At 39.9% G+C, this 23,247-nt stretch overlaps 1 protein-coding gene across 6 annotated transcripts in view; it reads left to right on the top strand.

Annotated features, from left to right (window-relative positions):
* Positions 1-15,578, top strand: part of LOC138962688 (SH3 domain-containing kinase-binding protein 1-like) — a 40,528-nt gene extending 24,950 nt beyond the window's left edge. For 4 of the 6 annotated variants that reach the window (XM_070334607.1, XM_070334611.1, XM_070334606.1 and 1 more), the window contains 4 exons: positions 3,133-3,251; positions 9,407-9,505; positions 11,348-11,492; positions 12,276-15,578. In XM_070334607.1, the coding sequence (XP_070190708.1) occupies positions 3,133-3,251; positions 9,407-9,505; positions 11,348-11,492; positions 12,276-12,538 (626 nt within the window). In that variant the 3' untranslated portion in view covers positions 12,539-15,578. Of the gene's footprint in view, positions 1-3,129; positions 3,252-9,406; positions 9,506-11,347; positions 11,493-12,275 lie in introns of all 6 variants that reach the window. The other 2 variants (XM_070334608.1, XM_070334609.1) reach the window with 2 other exon arrangements.
* Positions 15,579-23,247: the final 7,669 nt, after the last annotated feature.

The raw sequence follows: 23,247 nt of genomic DNA, 5'->3' as shown, positions 1-23,247 counted from the left end.
TGGAGGAGCGAGAGCCGCCATGTTGTGTTTTCGTCTGCTCAAAATGTGCGCAAAAGTCGTAAATCATCCCAAAAAAGCTTATTCCGGGCGGGACTACATGTGTGTGTTGGTTACAAATTGTGTGTGATATTTTTCTTCAAACTTTTTCACTTTTCTTCTTTGTTTCACTTGTTTATTCTCGGAGCCGATTTCGCCAAATATCGTACTTTCGTTTGCCTGGTTGTTTTGATTGATTGACACGATCTGATTATATTTTTTTCGACGGCGGCTAATATAGTGACGCGGCCTATACGTGGCTCGTCCCAATTTTTTTGTTAAAAGTCGGGGGTGCGGCTTATAAAACGGTGCGTCTTGTAATCCGTCAAATACGGTACATGTATTTCAAACTGTGCAGACACTAAACGCATGAGAAAGAATGTCTTGCAGGAACATTTGTACTCCTAAACAAACTCGAGTAAAGGGCTTTAGTCAGTTTCTAGAAGTTTTTCAAAAGTGATTAATGCTTATTAAGCTGAGCACAAACTAATACCCTTGACTAAAGCAGTGCTTGAGTGTGGTAAGTATGCATGGCATGCAGTTTTATGTTTTCATGCACATATTTTTTGGAAGTCATCAGTTATGTTCATGCTTGTGTTTATGCCTTTTGGTGTTGATGCTTTTGGATATATTTTTATCATGACTTTTGTTTATGTTCCCTGTTTTAAATCATATTGCTTGACTTAATTTGGGTTTGCTGGGAGACAGAACTTGGAAGAGGCTGATTATGTATGGCTCTGAAATGAGCCTGTGCCGTGATTTTAGTTAAATTAGATCTGGAATTTGTGTATGGGGTCTCAAAAGTAAAATATTTGACAGTCTCTTTATGAAATGTTTTGGTATTTACCGTAAATGTAATTTTGCTCAAAAGTATGGAATGACTGCCACATATCTCGCAGAAAATTACAATTTCTTCGAATGGAGTGAAAACAGGTAGAAATGATCCACTGATTTTATGGTTAATCTGATTTTTTTCAGTGCTTGCAAGTTACTTCAGTTAGTTTGTGCATGCCCAGAACAGAAGATTTATCACAGAGTTGAACAAGATGTGAACTATATAAGTTTAATTTATTCATCTACTGATGTTCAATCATAATAACTTTGCAGAGCAGTTACTGAAAAAAAAGGTTCTGTAGTCTAACCACAGTATTTAGAAAGAATGTGTGTGAAAGGAAATTTTCTTTTTCTTTATTAGAACATTTCTCCACAGAAAATGGTAAAACCTCACCGCTGGCCAAAACTACAAAAGAGTGCATGTTTTGTGTCCATTCAGTCGTGTCACGTTTCAATAGATCACAGAAGGTGATTATGAACGGTTAGTTACAAACTTACTGCTAACTAACTAACCACACCACGATCCACTCTCGCAGTCTTACAAATAGATAGAATCAACAAAAGTATAAGTTTCAGACGCCTGTTTATATACTATCTCGCCACCTCCCTCGAGACTTCACTCCAAAAGATGTTTTTACGTTCAAAACGTTAAAAAAAGGGGTCACTGACAAAAATGCCAATTAAAGTTTAGAAAATGATAATAACACGCTAATCTCGTGTAAAGACAGGAAAGATAGCTGTCTGTAAAAAGCGCTGGTTAAATGCAGTTGTCACAACCCACGTCATCAAATATAATCACAAATAGAAAAAGATGACTTGGTGGAAAAAGGGCGCAATGGCATGGTACACTTAGCTTTTAGTTACGGAGTGGGCGACCCGTAAATAGTCCTTCCCCAATACTGCTTCGTTGATTGGAGTGCCGGCTGGCGTGGAACGAAGCAGGGAATCGTGAGGAAATCAGGCGCCTCACTCAGCTGCTGAAGACAACGGGTGGTCGTGTAGGTGACGTCACTGCCTGCCGGAAGACCCCTGCAGACGGTGACGGCCTCACCGGTTATCCCAGCAGCAGCAACAGCATACAGCACCGCGACACCAGGTTACAGCATACAGCTCCGTGACACCAGGTTACAGCATACAGATCCGCGACACCAGGTTATGTAGGTAGTAGATACCAGATAAAGATGTTCCGGTTACCGCTGAGTAGGCTGCAACAAAAAGCATCGGTGCACTAAACATGCCACGCAACCCTTCACCCTCCACCTTCAAACATGCCACCTTTACATATTTCATAGAGCACGTGGCCTGCACAAACGAACTTTTAAAACAACAAATCAACTATTTTCCTTCCTTCTCTCCATATCTGCAAAAACCATATACAGATTATTATTTTAGCATCACAAAGAGCAAATTATGCGCTAACCTGGAAAGAACAACAGAGAGTATTTCATTCCACAAACATAGACTCGTCAACACCGTTAAATAACGATTTATTACCTCAACAGCCTAATGTAAGTAACTCTCCTTTAAGCGAATCCGCTTCCTTTGTATGGCTATTGTCCGTCGACGAATTTCCTGCCACACTCCCTCTTGTGCTGAATCACTTCATGCGTTGGAATTTCCCCCCCGCTCAGCCAAGAAACAACCTGACAACCTCGTCGTCAGCAACATGTAAACAGCGAAAAGTGGTCCCTTCTTGATGTTGCTAACTGCCCTACTGTACAAGCAGAACGGCACGTTGACATAAAATAATCGATTGTCCCGTGTTGAATACCATCAAACTCTTAGGAAAAGACACCAACACTTCTCTCTTGCTGCTCATTGCTCAAGTGTCTCGTTTCAAGTCATCCTCAAAACACCTTGAAAAACATCACGTGACTCTAGCGACCAATCACTATCGTCACACGTACAGCTCAGTTCCCAGTTGATTTTGTCCAGACAGCAAAATCACGCACGTGGAACCCCTGTACACAATGTCGTCCCTGGCATGCCAGCCAGGCGTGCAGAAAACAAAATCCCCGTGCCAAGCTCGGTCAGCAGAAACCAGCCCGTCGCCAAAAGCACAGGTGCTTTTCGTTGCAATTCGAGAAAGGCACCACACGGAGTGTTCCTTTCTCAATCCATGTCACTAAAACCGTGACAAGTCGTTAAAAAAACAAAAAACAAAAACAAAAAAAGGAATTCGTACTGAAACTGATTGATACATGAATACAATGTTATTTGTATGCATACGTATCTCACACATTTTCCACATCTGTTCAGCAGATGGGGAGGAGGACAACTTTGACGCCCTGGAGTCGTCGTCGCAGAAGCTGACCCACCTGACGGCCCTGCGAGCCAAGGGCCCCAAGAAACGCCCGCCCTCCACGGTCCTCTTACCTACCGTATGCATGCTGCATGGTTCACCTTGGGGGACCAGTCCACTAACGCTTTCCTTATTCCTGTACTCTGTATCTCTCACCTCTGTCGCTCACCTCACAATTATGTTTGCTTGGTGCTTTTTGTGTGTCTTTGACGCTACAGGCATGGGAACTGTGCGAATGATTCGCGACAAACTTCGCTGATGTCGTAGTGTCGGGTTTCGGATGATCATGGCATAATAAGATTTTTTTACATAAATTTGTTATGTAATGTAAATTTCAAAGCCTCAGTGTGAAGGTTTTTTGGTGTGTTTTTTTTAGTCAAAATCAGCTTGAAAAAGTAAGTATAATGAATCACATATTTGTAATTTTAATACAAAAGTAGGTTTTACACGTCCATATTATATTTGAATATACTTCCAAAGTTCCATATTTGAATGGTGTCAACCATTTTCAGAGCAACAGGACATTTTGGTACAACATGCAAACATTTTTTTATTTTTAAACTGTCCTTTTACCATTTACGCATGATTTTGTATGATCAAAAACATGATTAGAGAAACAGGACATATTGTCCAAACATTGATTCAACTTTTGTGACTGTAGTATGCAACCAACACATGATTTCAGATGATCAAAGAGGCGTTCAGAGTAACAGGAAGTTCAGCACAATTGATTGTTAATTTGTTTTCCTGTAGTGTATCATTTACACACAGAGTAACAGGAAGTTCTGCACAATTGATTGTTAATTTGTTTTCCTGTAGTGTATCATTTACACATGATTTTCAAGTAACACTGACTAAACAGTTGCCCTCAGATCAGTTCTATTTTAGCTGACTGTTAGTATACATGTGGACAGTTCACAGTAATCTGCAGAGATTGTACAATGGACTTTACAAGCATAAAACACTTGCTCTAAAGATATTGTAGGGAAGGGGGTGAGTGCCCCAGAACCCATAACTTAATAGGTAGTTTTTGTGCTGACGTGTTCCCATGCCTGTACACAAATCACACCATCATTGTTGTTAGTCATATCCACCAGAGTGTATGTGTATGACTGTGTGCTGGTATGTTGTGTTCAGAGTATTCAGATGGTTGCTGCTGCTTTGGTGTGTGTGGTATTTATCTATACAGCGTTACTTATCAGATATATTAGGAAGAAGAAAGTACTGTTTGGTGTCAGAGGCTGTTTGTCAGAGGCTGTTTGGTATCCTAGGCTTTCCGCTTTTGCAGTGTGTATGTCTGTGGGGTCTTTCTGTGTGTTTTACTGTTAAGGGGTCGTCCTTCCTTTGAGTGATTTGCATCGGTCAATGCAAAACAAGGTCTATTTTGAACAGGGATGTGGCTAATATTCGTACAGTTCCAAAAAGACATTTTGGCAACATTTTCCAATGAGCATGTGTTATTCCACACATCATCCCTTTTAGTTTGTGTTGTATTTTACTTGTCTTTTTTACTTATGTTAAGTGAATCCACATGGGTAGGGATGGGAGGGAGGGTGGAGTAGAGAGTGTAAGCATGCATCAAACGTATGTCTGGATGTTGTTTAGCAAAACCAAGCTATGTGTTAGTCAGGAGGACCACCGCATGCATTTTATTTGAAAATCCAGGAAACCAAACACATGTGTCATTTCCTGTCAGTCAGTCTAAACCTACAGCCTGTGATTTGGTAGGGTGTTGTAAGATGTTTGCGTAGGATGACCGGCCGTGCCTGCTTGGTTTCGTATGTGTTCCCAGAACATGAGCTGTGACGCAGTGTGCATCTTCCTTCTGAATTTGTTGTCCCCCAGGGTGTCATGTTTTCTGTAAGCAATGGTGTTTCTGTGCCAGAGTTGGTATAAACCAGTCAACAGTCAATGTCTGGTACATTGTGAGGTTGGTCTCCCATATACTAGGTTTCTGTCTGCTGGCTTGAATGTTTGAAGAATGGTATCAGTGCAGTTAGTCTGAAGCTGCTGGCGTGTTTACTTCTCGCATTTTCATAACGTGACTTTTTTCACATTTCTGTACAACGCATTTCATTGTCCGTGTACTCATTGTGTGTGTAAAAGACATTCTGTTTCAAGGCCTGCTGTGTTTGTGCGCATGGGTGATCTGCGGTTGGCATTACGATATTGCCCGCTGAAAAGGGTTTCATGTGATGGTGTTTTGGAGTGAGCTTGCTTTAAAAAAAAAAAAAAGAAGAGATGAAAGGTTGGCGTTATTCTTGTTTTGCATACGGCAATAATTATTTCATACATCAGTGAATGGTGTTGCCTGGATTTAAAGCTGCTTGGTTGTGGCATAGTACTGTATACTGTGTTTGTTTTATTAGAGCATGTGGCAGAAGGCAGACAGGATTTTCAGACATCTCTTTCCGCATATCAGAGTTATCCTTATGTGTTCAGTATTAAAGTGAGATGTTCGTTTTTTTCAATATTAAGGAAGACATTTGTTTTTATACCACTGAATCTATTGCTTGAAGTTTAAGCCAAGTCTATGGGGTGCTGCTTTTAAAAGATGTGTCCGTTTACATTGTCCTGATTTGTTGCCCCAGCATTCAGTTAAACTTTTTCTGAGAGGATATGAAGCAAAAGGAAGTATATAGACCCGAAATAGGCTTTATACATTCCAGGGTGATTTGACTGAGAGGTTTGTTGGGGTTGATGTATCGTTAACGTTCTTACTTCCCTGCTTCTCCATAGTATAAGTGTGTGCATATATGGTCCTTTTGTTTGGTGTCTTGGCAGTTGAGCACATACATTTCTCTGAACGTGAGTGGTGAAATGCTGCTCATAAACAGATTCCTGCTGAGTTCATGTGAAAATCAATTGCACTTCTAACACAATTGACCTCACTTTTAGAGATCATGTTATTCTGTCCCAGCTTTCTGCCTTGCACCGATGCAATCTGCCTTATAAAAATAGTTAACAAGAAGATTCATGCTAATTAGTAATACTATTCAGAATACTTATACCAGTCCCTAAACAGGAACAAAAATCAGAAACTAATTCAGTCTCCAAGAGAAAACGAAAACGTGAATTTATATAATTCTTGCTTGATTGTTTATTCTGAAGCCTTGTGCTTGTTTAACTTCTGTGGTGGCACATTTTATTTGTGGGTCCATTTGAAGTAAAACTTCAGAATTTAGAAAACTAAAACGAAAAGCAATCTTACGGATACAGGTTGCTCCCTGTCAGTGTCTAGAACTCTCTCCTCTGATATTGCAGAGAAGAAGACGTGAAGATGCCTACAAGGTAATACAAGGGACATAACTGATACTTGTACCGGCCTGCATCCTGTGGCCTTCCCTGCTTAGCCATTTATTTCACTGTCGACATTTGGGGTTATTCTCCCAGACCTCAGCCCCCATATGTTATCCTTTCTGATGTGTGTGTGTAGAGAGAAAGAGAAATTGCAGAAGGCATTTTGCAAAGTTGACCTGAAGTTGTGAACAAGTTTTAATATTAGCTTCCACAGGCAAAGATCACCGTGTCACGTCAAACATTAAGGTGCAATTCTAATGTCATGATGAAATTTTTTTGATGACCCCTGTCTGTGAAACAAAATGTTAACCAGTAACTAACCGATTGTAAGTGTACTGTTACATGTACCGGTATTTCAAAAAATATCTTACTTAAACAAGAAAATACCAGAAACAGTTAACTTGGCCCTTATGTCCCTTATCTTTGTCATTTTACCCTCTATGTCGGCAGTGAGGATGACAGCTTGAGCTATGTGTATCTTCCTATTTTAGCTTCCTTTATTGTGCTAGACGGATGCGAAATTCCCTAACTTTTATCTATTCCCAGCCTTACGCTCTAAGATGTAATCATGCTATTTAATTTTGTTGTGTGAGAGAGAGAGAGAGAGAGAGAGAGAGAGAGAGAGAGAGAGAGAGAGAGAGAGAGAGAGAGAGAGAGAGAGAGATATTATGTGTTTTCTGTTTTCTTTTTATTTCTTTTTGTGAAGATCTCTGACTTAACTTTTAGGACAAAAAAGTAAGATGTCAAATTTAGAGGAAAGATTTTCCCAGGGGCTTGCGTTGGTAGTGATGAAAAATTCACATGAGTAGCTGGTTGCGTTTTTGTTTGTTTAAAATTGTCTTCAAATGAATTTTGAACAAAAAACGCTCCGTTTCCTCCTGAAATTTGACCATGGTGGTTATTGTAAAACCAGTACGTTTTTACTTTCGACAGCTAGTGTACAAGCATAGTCTCTTTGTTTTAGTATCCTAGTAGGTTCCAATTGGAACAGAAAAGTATTTGTTCATTTTTGTTTAGGTCTCATACGACTTTGTGTCTTACGACAATTGATGATGTGGGGTTATCAGGAATAAATGAAAGAGGGAGTCTTGAGTTTTCACAAGGGAATCCAGGTAGCTGTTCGGCTGTACATTTGTGCCAATGCGAGTGTGAGGTGTGGGTGTTGTGTAAGATTGTTCAGAGTAAATCAGTTCAAGTACTAAAACATAATATTGGTATAAGTAAAAACCGCAGCTGCAGTAGTTGTTACATCCAATACAGTGTTGTCTATAGGTAAAAGATATAAGTGGAGTGCACGAAATGACATTTACAGCAGGAATTACTGCTTACAACATTTCAAAATAACGACAAAGTTACATGTATTCCGGTCTAAAAGCATGTGGAAATAAAAACTGTGTGAGTTAAACCATACTTAGTGAAATGACAACAGCACCTGAAACATAACTACGACACTTGAACTTGTCTGCTAATGACAAACGTACTTATATTTGAATATTATTTATAACTGTTTAATTACAATGGGTACATTTTAGACAAGGAGCATGCCATTGTATTTATCAGAACTTATCCACTTTGTGTGAATAACCTTGTAGTTCTTAACTTGTGAACGCGAGATGTTTCCTTGAAGGTCTAATCAAGCTTTCAGACATGAGATTGTTACGTAAATGTAAGATTGTTTGGCAATTTCAAGGCTCTGGCTGTAGGGTTTTGTGCTTTGCTAGTCAAAATCAGCACTAAAAAGTATGTCTTAACTACAGCTTTTCTCAATTTTAGTAATTTAAGTGAAATGGAGATTTCAGAATCCCATGTCTGAGTTTTGTATCAACTATTAGGAGTTCCCTTAAGAGGTTACTGCTTGAGTAAAAAATGTTGTGTTTGTTTGTTACTTATTAACAGCCTGAAATCATCAGACAATTCCTGAAGTGGGTAGTTTGACCTGAGATGTAAATGGCAACTCGCAAGTTGTATGCAGATCAAAGTTATCCTTGACTGGAGCACTGTTTGCTGATATCTGCATTGTTAGAAATGGGTTAACACGTGTTCACACCCTGCTCACACTCACAGATCAGAAGGCTGTGTGGAAATGTCTTAACACCATTGAAGGAGACTAGAGTTACAACTATTGCATTGAAAGAAGCTCAGGTTCCATTCTTTTTGTCTGTACCTTGAATGGATTTCAGGTGGTTGGCTTTGGTACGCTGAGAGTTCACAGGAATAGTAACATTGTCATTATGGTGTAAACAGAATATTCCGAGGATATCAGATGTAAAACATTGATGTATTACAGTGGAAAACTAATTTTAACTGCATGTACATATTGCCAAGTGCAGGCGCCAAACTGACACAGTGCAAGCAACAACAGTACCACGGACATTTGAAACAGTCGTACAAGGAAAAATATAATGCTGTTGAGGACAACTTTTTATATGGTGTTTAGTCTCTGATCTCTGCCACTCGAGCAGGCTGTTTGTGTGTAATGCATAGTTCCTTGTGATGGTAAGGTTTTAGCAGTTGTGTAAGGAAGGGAAGGAATAATTAAGAGATTCAGTACATTAGGCTACTGGTTATGTCAGACATTTAGATTGATGTACTGTAGTCTTGCAAGTATGTGCACACACGCACACATACACACACACACACACACACACACACACACACACACACACGCGCACACACACACACACACACTCACATGCACACACACATGCACACACACACACACACACTCACACACACACTAACCTGCACCATCGTTTGCACACACTCACATGAAAAGTGGATTGTTAGTCTTTGTTAATAATGCTTTGTTTCAGAATAGTTCTCTTGACTGAAAGGTTAAGTGCAGTTGTCCTATAATAGAATCTGACATGTTTGGTACTGATGTCTAGTGATAGAAACGGCCAGTGACACCAGCATTTTGCTTTGTCTTTGCAGGACATCGACAAAGCGTCAGATGCTGATGAGGTGACGAAGGAAAGAAATCACGTTCAGCCAGAGAAACCACCACCACCCGTCACTAAAGAACAAAAACATGTAAGTCTTTTTTTCTTTCTTAACACATGTTATTTTCAATAAAATAAAAAAAAATTTAAAAATGTAGGTGATGTTTATTCTTTTTTTCCTTATTTCCTTTCTTGCATTTGTGTATTTTTCTTTTACTCACCATTGTGTGGATTTGTCTCATTTTAAACTAAAAAAAGGGGGGGGGTTGCACCTTTTTTAATGAAGCACCTTAAAGTTCCGATAGTACGGTACTCATCTGAGCATTCAAGGGAATCTTAGGATTCAGCAGCGTTAAGGCTGTGGTCTGGACTAGACGTACTTTTGTCTTAAGGTTTTGCAGTTGGGTGCTTCAAACTCAGTGTACATGTAGCCTTTCAGGATTGTTGTTTGTTTAGGCCCCCCCAAAAAAGTTGTATGTTTCTGGTAACATGGCTAGAAAAAATAGGGTAGGTAGGTAGGGATTTTTTTTATTTTTTATTTTTTTTGGTCAGGGTAGAAAGGTGCCCATGAAAGTGACGATACAGTGACGCAAAGAGACTGGACTTACTATACAAAGAGAAAGACAACACATTACAAAACAAATGAGACAAAAGGGATGCGGGGTTATCCCCCTTGTGTCGTCTGCCGTCTGTTACTTTCGTTTTGACGCTTTTTTTTCTTTTTTTTTTTACAAAAGCAATAAAAAAAAAAGTCTAGGGTCGGCGGGAAAAAACTAGGTAGGGTCGGGTGACCAGAAACATACAACTTTTTTTTTTGGCCTTAAAAAGTTTGGTTGATCTCGGTCAAATTTCATGGTTCATGACCAAAACAATGCCTGACAACGGTACTGCAAAGGGGAGTATATCAAGCATTTGCTCTTCTACTTCTAGTTCAGCATAGCATTTCCCACTGTGAAGCAGTTGGGTGCTTCAAACTCAGTGTACCTGTAGCCTTTCAAGATTGTTGCAGTGGCTGTTCAAAGAAAGAAGAAAACGCTGCTGATGCGTTATTTGTCTGCAATGTGTTACAGTTTGCGTGTACAGTGAAACCCCCATTTTAAGCGCCCCCCCCCCCCCCCCCCAATTTAAGACTCTCTCCTTTTTAAGACCTTGTTTTCTCAGACTTTCTGTTCATAACCTCTGTAAAAATTACCCCCATTTTAAGACTCCCTCCTTTTTAAGACCTTGTTTTCTCAAACTTTCTGTTCATAACCTCTGTAAAAATTACCCCCATTTTAAGACTCCCTCCATTTTTAGGCCTGATTTTCTCAGGTTTTTGGAGGTCTTAAAAGGGGGGTTCCACTGTATTATTATTCTTGTGATCACAGATGTGTACAGGAAAACACTTGAATGACAGAAAATATTGCAGTGTTGTAAAAATGAAGGAGTCGCATTCTGTTTTAATGAACTGGATTAATGCTCAAGAGGTGTGAAGCACATTCGTACTTGATTCTGTTGGCATGAGGGTGTTTCATTATTCAGATGTAGGAAACTATAGTGGCATTTCAGAGGGGCTTTTTCAAGTCTTCTATTAAGCTGGTTAACATTCAGACCATGCAGTGTGTCATTAAAAACAACAAAGGAAAATAAAAATAAAAACAGCAGATCAGATGTGACTCATCATCCTTTTACTGCATACACACACACACAAAATTCTCAGCAAAAGATCTTTCTTTCAGCAGAATAGTGGTGTAGTATGTATCTAGTTTGTTACATATGTCCTATGAGAAAAGAATGAAAAAACCATCAGAAATGTAATGGGTAACTTGACTAGCTTGGTTCAGTTATTGTCAAAATGTTTAGTCACTTGAGAGTTTCATGTATCACTATCAGTGACCAACACCAGGCAAGAACAGTACGAGTAATTTCAAGTATGATCTTTTTCCTCCTGTAGATATCCCCGGTGGAAGCAGAGCACGGTTACCGCCACGACCCCCACATCAACGCCCCTCGAGGACACCACGAAGTCCGCAACACACATACATCAGCACCACCTCCGCGACCTCCAGAACCCTCACGCCCCAGCGAGGCTTCCGCAGGTGGGTCAAATGTTGCTTGTGTGGTAGGCGTCTGTTCATTTTACACTCCCGTATGTTCGGGGGTGTATAGGTGTGTCTGTAAGTTTGTTTGTTGGTTGTTTGTCTGTTTGTCTGTCCACACTTAAATCTCTGGTGTTAATGGGTCGGTTGAGTTGAAATTTGGTGTGTAGCCTGGAAGTGGGGTATACATGGTCATAGCAAAAAATTAGGTTCCTGCCTTTATTCATTTTCTAGGTGTGTGTGCGTGGGTGCATTATTCTGTTGTTTTTGTTTTGATTTTGTTCTTTCATGCATGTAGATGGAACTACTCTATGACACGAGTGATGATGAATGGTTATTGAGAGAATGGTTGAAATGGTTATTTGAGTGATTATTTTAAATAAAAATGATCACATTAGGTATTTTGAAGAAGTGTGTCTGTATCTCTCTTGTATGTATCCTCAGTGTAATTTGTACATGTGTGTGTGTGTGGGGGGGGTTGCATATGTGTGTGTGTGGACATGTGTGTTTTTGTGTGTGTTATTGTGCATGTGTGTGTGTGTGTGTGTGTGTGTAATTGTGCATGTGTGTGTGTATGTCCAACAGAGAATAGCCCTGATAATTTTAAAACTAACCAAAGGCTTGTCTCTTTTTCTATTTTTGACATTGAACACTGTTTAATCTTAAGTTCATACATAAACCTCACTCTCTCACACAGACAAGGAGGGCTGGTTGAAAAAAAGCTCGTCTGTATTGCTTATGCCATAACCCTCGTAAAGTAAAATTTGATTTGATTTGTTTCAGACAACCCAGCCCTGGCGCGCCTGGTGGAGGACCTGCAGCGCGAAGTGCGCGATATGCGCACCCAGACCGTCAGCAAGAACGACTACAATGACCTGCGCTCCGACTACCTGCGCCTTAAGCAGGACTTCGAGGTCTTCCGCGCCAACCACTCCAAGAAGCTGCGTGAGCTGATGATGGAGGTGGACGATGAGAAGAAACTGCGACTCAACACGCAGGTCGAGATGGAACGCGTCAAGAAACTGCTGGCGGAAACACACGTCTGATGACAGACTGGCGTGTATGCTGTGCGTACGTGTATTTTGTGTCAGGAGCGCGTCAAGAAACTGCTGGCAGAAACACACGTCTGATCAAAGTGTATGTTGTGTGTCGAGACACTGCTTGGTGACAGATTTGTTTAAGACTGGCATGTGTGCTACGCGAATGTGTTACGTCGTGAAACAGCTTTGAGAGCTTCAAATTCTGGTGAAAAGTTAGCTTGTATGCTGTGTAAATGTGTCTGTGCTAGGAGACGGTTTGATAACGGCAATGCGTGATGAAAGGCTGGCTTGTGTGTTGTGCTAAGTGTCAGGAAAGAACAGCTGTGTTTGGGAAGAAAGTACAAGGTTTTGATAGAATGGGGTTGTGTGATGGTGTTGATTGTTCAAGTCAGAAACGACTGTCCAAAACCACTATTTGACAGTAGACTGGCTTGTGTTGTGAGAATGCGTGAGTGAAATAACATGACAACACCAACATCTGATGAAGATGCTACGAGGTTGTGTGATAGTATGCATGACGTATGACAGAAACTGCTGGTGGACACTCAAGTCTGGCAAAACACTAGCTTGTTTGCTCTGCGTGTGAGTGTATGAGTTGTGCACAAATGGTCACACATTGGGGCTATGCTAAAACCATGCTGTGTTGACAGGTGTGGTCTTGTATGTTGTACTGGCATGGTGTTGTGGAAATATTTGTCTGTAAAAACACTGCTGGCTCAGACTTGATGAAACGTCTACTGTGAGACTGTGTGCATGATATGGTAGGCTTCACCTAACTGCGACCCAAGACGTGCACAGCATGACTCAGCAACTTCATGAAACCTGCTCCAGATAGAGCTCACCTAGGGATAGAGCACACCAACCAAGACTGGCTTATAAGGACTGAACAACTGGAGTGTTTTTAGGACTGCATAGGTGGGACATGGCTTTTATTTCTGTGGACAAGCTTGTCATGGTGGACGTGGTTACAGTGGCAGTTTGAGTTCGCGCTGCTTTTACTTAGGTGAGAACATGTGACTGCGGGAGTGGAGAAGCAAGGGTTGTGCTCGATTCCAGTTTCAAGAAGTGAATATCTGAATTTATTGAGATGGACATGGGGTATTAGTTGGTAGGGTATTCTGATAAAGGAAAGGATATTTAGACTGAGATTGCAAGGAAAAGAATTTTTTTTTCTGTGAACAAAGTCTGTTTTGACGCAGCTGAATCAGTAAAAGATTGCCGTTTTACAAGTTGTTGAAAGAAAATGTTTTACCAAGCATGGAATGGTAGGAAAGTAGGGAATGTAAATGTTAAAGGAAAAGAGTTTTTTACAGTCTTTTTTATGTTGTAACCTATTGGTATAATTAAGAATAAAGGATACAGCATGATAATGCTGGACAATTTTAAAGATTATTACTTTTTTCAATGTAAAAATGATGCCAGAAATCATAAATGCTGTGCATCCTTTTTTTTCGAATAAATGGTACAAAACAAATCTAGTATGAGGTGTACTGATAATAAGGCGTAGTAAGATTGTGAAAGTTGCAGCATGGATGTATGTACATGTACTGTATTTATGTGATGTTTCTGCACCAAAGTGAGGACGGTTTGGGTATTTATATGGAGGCTTCATGTGGATGTTTTTGTCTGTGAATGCAAGTCTTGGAGCAGGTTGTTACTCAATCAAAACACTGAAGGGTAGAAAAACACACAGATGTTTTAAAATATTCTTAACATGTGACCTTGCACAATAACCTGCGCGGTAAAGAACTGCCCATTCACAAAGTTGGGTTTTTATCCGAGACGAGACAAAGGCAAATATGTTGAAATTTACATCTTCATTTCACTCAGATGCCTTCAACATTTTGGTTGTGGCCAAGTTTTTGTAGACTTGTAGCCTCATGTGTGGAACATCTGATACTTGAGAGAAAGGATGTGTACGTTTCAAGTGTTTAACATGTACGATGTCTTGTGCAGTGTCGCCTATCCTTTGCATGCATGAGCAGTTGCTTTGTGTGTCACGTTGCCTGTTTGTAAAACTAAAAAATGTAGATATTGCAAAAATGAACCGAATGATCTGCTTGAACAAACCTGTACAGTCGTGAGCAACTTATTGTGTCAATGCTTTCATGTACAGTTTAATATTTTGTGTGTCACAAAGTTTCGTTGTTTTCAATTTCAAAAGCATTATTTTGTCTTTGATGGAAGAAATGAAAATGTGTGAGAGTCCGCTCAGTTTGTGGGTTTTTTCCTCATGCAAAGGTGTTTTGAAAAGTGCACAAAACACCAATCGCCATGCTTTAATCAGTCAATGAACTACAGCAAATTACTGAACTATGTTGTGTGAAAGATACTGTATTGTCTGTTGGACTGCCGTTTTTGCTTAACAAAAATGTTAGTGTGTTTCATGCTGGCGGTATTTGAATTGGAGGGAGAGGCTTGATTTCGAAGGCAAGTGTCTTCTTACTTAGTGTATTTTATCATAACATAAATGTTTTTAAATTCCTGGATGCATTACATTGCTTTTGTAAGCATTTCCAGGCCTCAGAACTATGCCCAGAGTTCCAGCAGGAGAAAAGAACAAAGAATTTTTTTTTTTAAAGAAAAGAATGTTTGTACATGTTGCGATTTGAGAACAAAGGCAAATTGAAACAGACTGGTTGTAGACAAGGATTGGAGTATGCAGGTTCAGTCTCTTTTTTTTCCTAGGGGGGGGGCACACTTAGTATTTGGATGGAAGATTATATAGTGTACCATTGTACTTCTGGATAAGGCAGAGGCGAGAAAGAAGACCATTTAAAAGAATAATGAAAAAGAAAGCAGCAGCTGAAAAATATTCTTACCATATTCATCAATGAAAATGAACTGATCATATTCATTAAATTATTGAAAAGAATTGCTGCACAATGACTGTTGTAACATGTACACCAACATTTTGATTGGTCAATATTGACTTTTTTGTCTTCCGTCTCTATTCATCGATTGTGCTTGAAGTTAATAATTAACTTCTAAGATGTTTAATATGATTCAATATACAGGGAAATAATATATAGTGACTTAAATGTAATCTTTGTTTTTATCTTTGTTGGTTGACTGTAACTTTGATGGTCATGTTCGTACATCTTGCTGATTTGTGCGAAAGTTGTGTTTTTTGCTGATCTTAGATCTGAACAGTAGAATTTCTTTTCGAGGAGGTTGAGAGTAGTCATCTCCTTAAAGGCCCACTCCGCTTCATAAAAACAGTTCGCCTCACTGTCTCAGATTTGGCCAGGCTTTAACATTGGGTAAGACCATCCCTCCACTTGGTCACATACCAAAAATCAAGACCCTGACTCTTCAGTTCTGATATATCCCAGGTAAAAAGCCTGACAAAATCTGAGATGCTGAGGCGAACTGTTTTCAGGAGGCGGAATGGGTCTTTAAGGATAACTTCCTTCCAGTGTAAACCATCTTGCATTGAGGCACCACCCATCTGTCTAGGCTTTTACATGGGATTAGAGCTTCTTACTCCCGCAGTGGGGCACAGTGGGGCACAGTGGGGCACAGTGGGGCACTGCGGTTATGAAATTAAAGGCCCCTCCTGTTTTTGGAACCGCAGGAGCTTTCTAGTTTGCTGTTAGGCAGATTTTTGGTTCCTCTTTCCTGTCATGCTCTCTTTTTCTTCATGAATTCTTTTCTTTTTTCTGCCTTCTTGCTCATCCACCTGTATTTTTTCCAAAAATCTCTTCTCTTGCCGCTTGTCTCGCGATTCATGTATAGTTTAATCTGTTAGTGTTCTGATGTAAGTCCAGCAGTAGATAGGTTAAGCCTATTTTAACATACTGGAAACTGGTAATCTTCCAGTAGGTATTAATTTAGTTTTACTAAAGCCTGCTGGGACACAAGTAATGGGTTAGTGCATTTGTAAACAGGAATCGCTTGACAAGTGGCCCCCTTCATCCCCCCCTTCCTCGTCCTGATATGGCTCTGCGTAGTCGGCTGGACGTTAAGCAACAAATAAACAAACAAAACAAAAAAAGAGCTTCTTACCGTCAACATCCACAGCCTGCCTGCACCCTGTGCAGAGCAAGACATTTTAGCTCAATTCTTCTTCTTCGTCGTTCGCTATTTTAGCTGAATTAACTATGCACATTGACAAAGGTGTCTGTTAACCCTTAGGCTGGTTGTCGCGACATATGTCGCGCTACTTTACGTATACTGTCACCTGGTTGTCACGACATGTCGCGCTACTGGCTCAGTCTGTTTGGTCAGTTCCGATTACCTCCCATGGATGCGAAAACCTATATGGACCGTTTTTTGTTATTTTTCTCTGTTAATTCACCAGTGGCTATGTAACATGTGTTACAAAATTGCACCAGTGTAAGGGTTAACAAGTTGATTCAGCACACACAAATCCCACTCAGTACAGAAAGCAGCCAGGCTGTCGTTTGTTGCTGTATATTCAAGTGGAAGGAAGCTCTTATTGCATGTAACTGTCGCGGTGGATCCATGGTGATTGCAAGATACTTTACACAGGAAAGAATGAAAGATGTGATGGATGATAATTTTTTTCTTCCCACTCCTGACAACGCGTGAATGTGTTATGGTTTCGCTTGGTCGACTGTGCCATTTCCAGTTCCACATGGGCATATGTTTTCACCCCCCAAAAAAAGCGCTATTTTTTGTTACAAGCCTTTTTATTCCATTGACATTAAACTACAATCTTATTGTTGTTGTGACTCCTGATCCGCTGTTCGACATTCCACACCTCAGATTTATGATTTGGTTTGGTCTCAGAAAGAAAAATTCTACACCTTATTTGATGGTTAGTCAGCTAGACTAACTTCACGTGTAATAAATAAAGATTTGTAACTTTGATATATTTGTTTAACAGCCATAAACACCTAGCAAATATTAGAAGAGTATTTCAACGTCAAAATTATATCAGGGTCTCTTTATTTCATAAGGACACTGTTGCTAGTCTTATATTTCAACCCATCTTTGTGCGTCATCTGCTCCCTGTAAAAAGTGTCAACGCTACAGACAAGGGAGGTAATTGCAAAGTGCCAAAGACGGATTATGTAGGGACAAAAATTCCATTTCTAAACTATGGCTGTACATATCTGCTCTGCATTCCTGATTGAAATTTTATCTTTGTGTGCCAACTACTGGTAAAAGCATCTTTAGAGGTATGTGAAATTTATGACAGTAACATGTGTATACCCCCCTCAGTCAAGCAGTATGTAAGAAATGTTAAGTCCTTTGTACTGGAAACTTGCCTTCTCCCAGTAAGGTCATATATTGTACTACGTTGCAAGCCCCTGGAGCAATTTTTTGATTAGTGCTTTTGTAAACAAGAAACAATTAACAAGTGGCTCTATCCCATCCCCCCCGCTTTCCTCGTCGCGATATAACCTTGAACGGTTGAAAACGATGTTAAACACCAAATAAAGAAAAGAAAGTATACCCCCCGCGGGTTAGGGGGAGTCCCATATTGGTTGGGACGAGAAAGAATTTGCCCGATGCTCCCCAGCATGTCGTAAGAGGCGACTAACGGATTCTGTTTCTCCTTTTACCCTTGTTAAGTGTTTCTTGTATAGAATATAGTCAATTTTTGTACACCCCCCCCCCTCTGCACGAATTTCAGACAAAAGTGGGGGGTGGGCTTATACTCGGTACTTGACCCTATGCACGAACATATTCTTCATTGCAATGGAGACATGATTCATATAATGATACCATCTGCAAGGGCGGATCAATTCACTTTGGAGGGGGGGGTTACAAAATGACTGCGAAGATACAAGTTGACGGCGCCGAAGCCTTTAGGGGGGTCCGGGGGCATGCCCCCCCGGAATTTTTTTTTATCCAAAGAAGCAAAATAGAGCTATCTGGTGCATCCTGAGCCAATAAATTACCTCTTTTTTGGGTGGTGGGGGGGGTTACGTAACCCGTGCAACCCCCCCCCCCCCCCCCCCAGATCCGCCCTTGATCTGGTATGTAAAGTGTTATGTTTGTTCAAACTAAAGAAAATGTGAAGCAACATGAAGATATTTTGTGTATTATAAAATTGTTAAACTCGCAGACAGACATACAAAAGGCTTACACACCATCACTTGTAAATTTACACATTGAAAGCATGTCTATTCAACAAAAACGGCTTTTATTCAAAAACAACTTGGCCCCCTGCGGGTTAGGGGGAAGAATTTACCCGATGCTCTCCAGCATGTCGTAAGAGGCTACTAACGGATTCTGTTTCTCCTTTTACCCTTGTTAAGTGTTTCTTGTATAGAATATAGTCAATGTTTGTAAAGATTTTAGTCAAGCAGTATGTAAGAAATGTTAAGTCCTTTGTACTGGTTACTTGCAATATTTTGATTAGTGCTTTTGTGAACAAGAAACAATTAACAAGTGGCTCTATCCCCCCCCCCCCCCCCCCCTTTTCTCCGTCGCGATATAACCTTGAACGGTTGAAAACGACGTTAAACACCAAATAAAGAAAAGAAAGAAAAACAACTTGAAAATTCTGAAATCCTCAAAATCTGCCGGCACCTTCTGGTTACTGGACGTACAGAGGCGGATGGATACATGGTGCCGTTTTTTTCACCTTTGTAGCCACATGTTTCACGCATCAAAGTCTTGAAGTTTCAGACCCGCCCCTAACTGTCACGCTTTTCTCTGCCAAGTCTTTTTTTCTAACAACTTACTCACCCTTCGCTTCTTTCTTCTTGTAGAAACTCAAAAAGTATCACCTCCAACTCCTCCGACTTCACAGTCCGTGGCACTGACATTCCCGTGTCTGTTAAGGTGTTCCAGAGCAGTCAACTTGAATTCTACTGAGTAAGATTTTCGCTTCGGCATTTTCTTGGAAAGAAGCGCCAAAAGCAAGGGGAAGCAACTCTGACACGACATTCTTCTGCATTCCTTTTTTCTCCCTGTTTTCGATTTGTGGGGTGGGGGATGGGCGTTTACAATGTCATGGGCTTATACTCGGCACTTTACGGTACATGTTATTGTAAACGTTTTGTCTTGCTTTTTGATTTGTTTTAACTCAGGGCAATATGTGTGCATCTGTATGTTTGCAACCGAGAGAAAAAAACAATTTGGCTCGAGTCAATTCATGGTAATGGTGCTTTGCTTATAAGTGTGGTTTTCGCAGTAGTCTAGTTATGTGATCTGATTCTGTGTGTCACCATAAGGCGCTTTGAAAAACTAAGTGTACTTGTTTGCAAGGAGGGATAGTCTTTAAGTAATTTTGTTGGTAAATGTAGCAAATGTGCTTTTTTTTTTAAAGAACAAGCTACCGACTTCAGCAGTTCTACTTAAAGCTTTAGTCTTTCTGTGTTTCCAGTTCTCTAAAGGGCTGGTACATTAATGTTTGATGTACCTCCTGCCTCCCTTGCTAAAACTATAGGTGCACTTCTTGCAATGGTTTGGCAGAAGAATTCACCAGCTCAAAATTTGATGGAAATGTGGCATTATTTTGGTGAGCGTGACTATTTAACCTGTGTGTTTAAGTATTGTGTGCTCTAGTCGTTCGCCATTCTTGAAGACGTGGTGGCGGTCTCCCACGATGAGAACATGCCGGTGAGATAGGTACAGGAAAGAAACAAAATGTTGAGGTGAAACCTAAAAGATATCCGCACTGATTTTTAAGAAAGTCTTCAATTAAGAAGGGAGAGCAGGCAAGGATGCAGCTTGTTCCAATTTTACTGATAAATTATTGTACACTTAGAGGCATTTGCTATTTTTGGAGCATCTATTCATTTGAATTGTCACTCCAGAGAGTTACAGAAAGTAAAGAGAACATGTGTAGTTTCGTGCAGGTCAACTGGATGGAAGATTAGTAGAGTAGTAATTGTTTGTCTGCCTTATGAGGATGATCATATCACTTCACACACACATAAAATATCTAGGTGAAAGAGTGCTTATGTTGAGTGAAGAAAAACGGTGTGACCAACAAGACCTGCACTGATAAAAAAGACAGGAACTTTTTTTCTACGGTTCTTCTGGTGCACTGGAAATGGCGATTATCTTCACTGTGTCCTTTTTATTTGTTTGTGCTTTGCTATTTTGCAAGGTGTTCTGTGTTTTGCGTGTGTCTAACAGGTGCACATATTATACCATGTAAGATTTTCCTTTCTGTGATGGTGATATTTATTATTTTTGATGGCTTTGTTTGTCCCCTCAGGGCAGAAGACTATTCTCTGCCTGTGTGAAACAGTGTTTTCTTTCTTTGTTTAGACCATTTATTCGTTTACATGTACATTTCCCGGCCCTTCATCTTCTTTCGTAAATATTTGTTTGTGTTCTTGCTTCGAAGGACTTTATGTGAAAAGTGTCATAGGGGCTGGCAAAGCTGTGAATGACATCATTTCTATTGTGAAAGGGGGGAGTGTGAATGACATCATTTCTGTTGTGAAAGACATCATTTCTATTGTGAAAGGGGGGAGTTTCCTGCTTTAGTCTTACACAGTGGTGACTTTTAGTGCGACATCAAACTTTGTAAGCGAGTCAGCCCTTTTCAATTGGAGTACGTAAGACTTTGAGATCCTTAGTAGCTGGCAACAATCAATATACTCTCTAAAATTTGCCTGGGCAAAACCAGCATCAAAAGTCACTGATAAATGTGATAGTGTGTTTGATTGTCAAATGTTCTGCTTGACTGAATGCTTATGCTTGCTGGTTGATCTGGCGTGCTGTGTAATGTTGTATGGCGTTCTGTCCGAACCGTTGTTTCAACTTTCGTCATCTCTGTCTATATGTTATTTGTAGCTTTGGCGTTATTTAACAAAAATGATTTTTTTAAATATCCTCCTATTAAAACTGATTTTGTGCATTCCACGTTCCAACCATATGTTTATTGTCTAATACCACTGGCATTTATGTCAGTTCTAAACCCCCTGCGGGTTAGGGGGAAGAATTTACTCGATGCTCCCCAGCATGTCGTAAGAGGCGTCTAACGGATTCTGTTTCTCCTTTTACCCTTGTTAAGTGTTTCTTGTATAGAATATAGTCAATGTTTGTAAAGATTTTAGTCAAGCAGTATGTGAGAAATGTTAAGTCCTTTGTACTGGAAACTTGCATTCTCCCAGTAAGGTCATATATTGTACTACGTTGCAAGCCCCTGGAGCAATTTTTTGATTAGTGCTTTTGTGAACAAGAAACAATTAACAAGTGGCTCTATCCCATCTTCCCCCCTTTCTCCGTCGCGATATAACCTTCGTGGTTGAAAACGACGTTAAACACCAAATAAAGAAAGAAAAGAAAGTCAGTTCTAAATCCCCCCTTTTTATATTTAGTCAAGTTTTGACTAAATATTTTAACATCGAGGGGGAATCGAAACGAGGGTCGTGGTGTATGTGCGTGTGTGTCTGTCTGTCTGTGTGTGTGTGTGTAGAGCGATTCAGACTAAACTACTGGACCGATCTTTATGAAATTTGACATGAGAGTTCCTGGGTATGAAATCCCCGAACGTTTTTTTCATTTTTTTGATAAATGTCTTTGATGACGTCATATCCGGCTTTTCGTGAAAGTTGAGGCGGCACTGTCACGCCCTCATTTTTCAACCAAATTGGTTGAAATTTTGGTCAAGTAATCTTCGACAAAGCCCAGACTTTGGTATTGCATTTCAGCTTGGTGGCTTAAAAATTAATTAATGACTTTGGTCATTAAAAATCTGAAAATTGTAAAACAAAAAAACAAAATTATAAAACGATCCAAATTTACGTTTATCTTATTTTCCATCATTTTCTGATTCCAAAAACATATAAATATGTTATATTTGGATTAAAAACAAGCTCTGAAAATTAAATATATAAAAATTATTATCAAAATTAAATTGTCGAAATCAATTTAAAAACACTTTCATCTTATTCCTTGTCGGTTCCTGATTCCAAACACATATAGATATGATATGTTTGGATTAAAAACACGCTCAGAAAGTTAAAACAAAGAGAGGTACAGAAAAGCGTGCTATCCTTCTTAGCGCAACTACTACCCCGCTCTTCTTGTCAATTTCACTGCCTTTGCCATGAGCGGTGGACTGACGATGCTACGAGTATACGGTCTTGCTGAAAAATGGCATTGCGTTCAGTTTCATTCTGTGAGTTCAACAGCTACTTGACTAAATATTGTATTGTCGCCTTACGCGACTTGTTCATATTAAGTTAACCTGTTCAGGTGTAAGATATGGTGCTTATAGCTGTCTGCTCAAAATGTGAAGCTACACCACAGGATTTTTAGATATCTTTTTGCGATCTGTGACTGTGTCACTAATAACCCTTTGCATTTTAAAGGAAATGAATTGAAATGCACCCCCCGCTGGTTAGGGGGAGTCCCATATTGGTTGGGACGAGAAAGAATTTACCCGATGCTACCCAGCATGTTGTAAGAGGCGACTAACGGTTCTGTTTCTCCTTTTACCCTTGTTAAGTGTTTCTTGTATAGAATATAGTCAATGTTTGTAAAGATTTTAGTCAAGCAGTATGTAAGAAATGTTAAGTCCTTTGTACTGGAAACTTGCATTCTCCCAGTAAGGTCATATATTGTACTACGTTGCAAGCCCTGGAGCAATTTTTTGATTAGTGCTTTTGTGAACAAGAAACAATTAACAAGTGGCTCTATCCCATCTTTCCCCTATCCCATCTCCCCCCTTTCCTCGTCGCGATATAACCTTGAATGGTTGAAAACGACGTTCAACACCAAATAAAGAAAGAAAGAAAGAATTGAAATGCACACCCAAAGAAACTAATTATACA

This window comes from Littorina saxatilis, linkage group LG3, assembly GCF_037325665.1.
Source record: "Littorina saxatilis isolate snail1 linkage group LG3, US_GU_Lsax_2.0, whole genome shotgun sequence".
Lineage (NCBI taxonomy): Eukaryota > Metazoa > Mollusca > Gastropoda > Littorinimorpha > Littorinidae > Littorina > Littorina saxatilis.
Note: the sequence above shows the minus strand (reverse complement) of the source record. Positions and strands in the feature narration are given on the sequence as shown.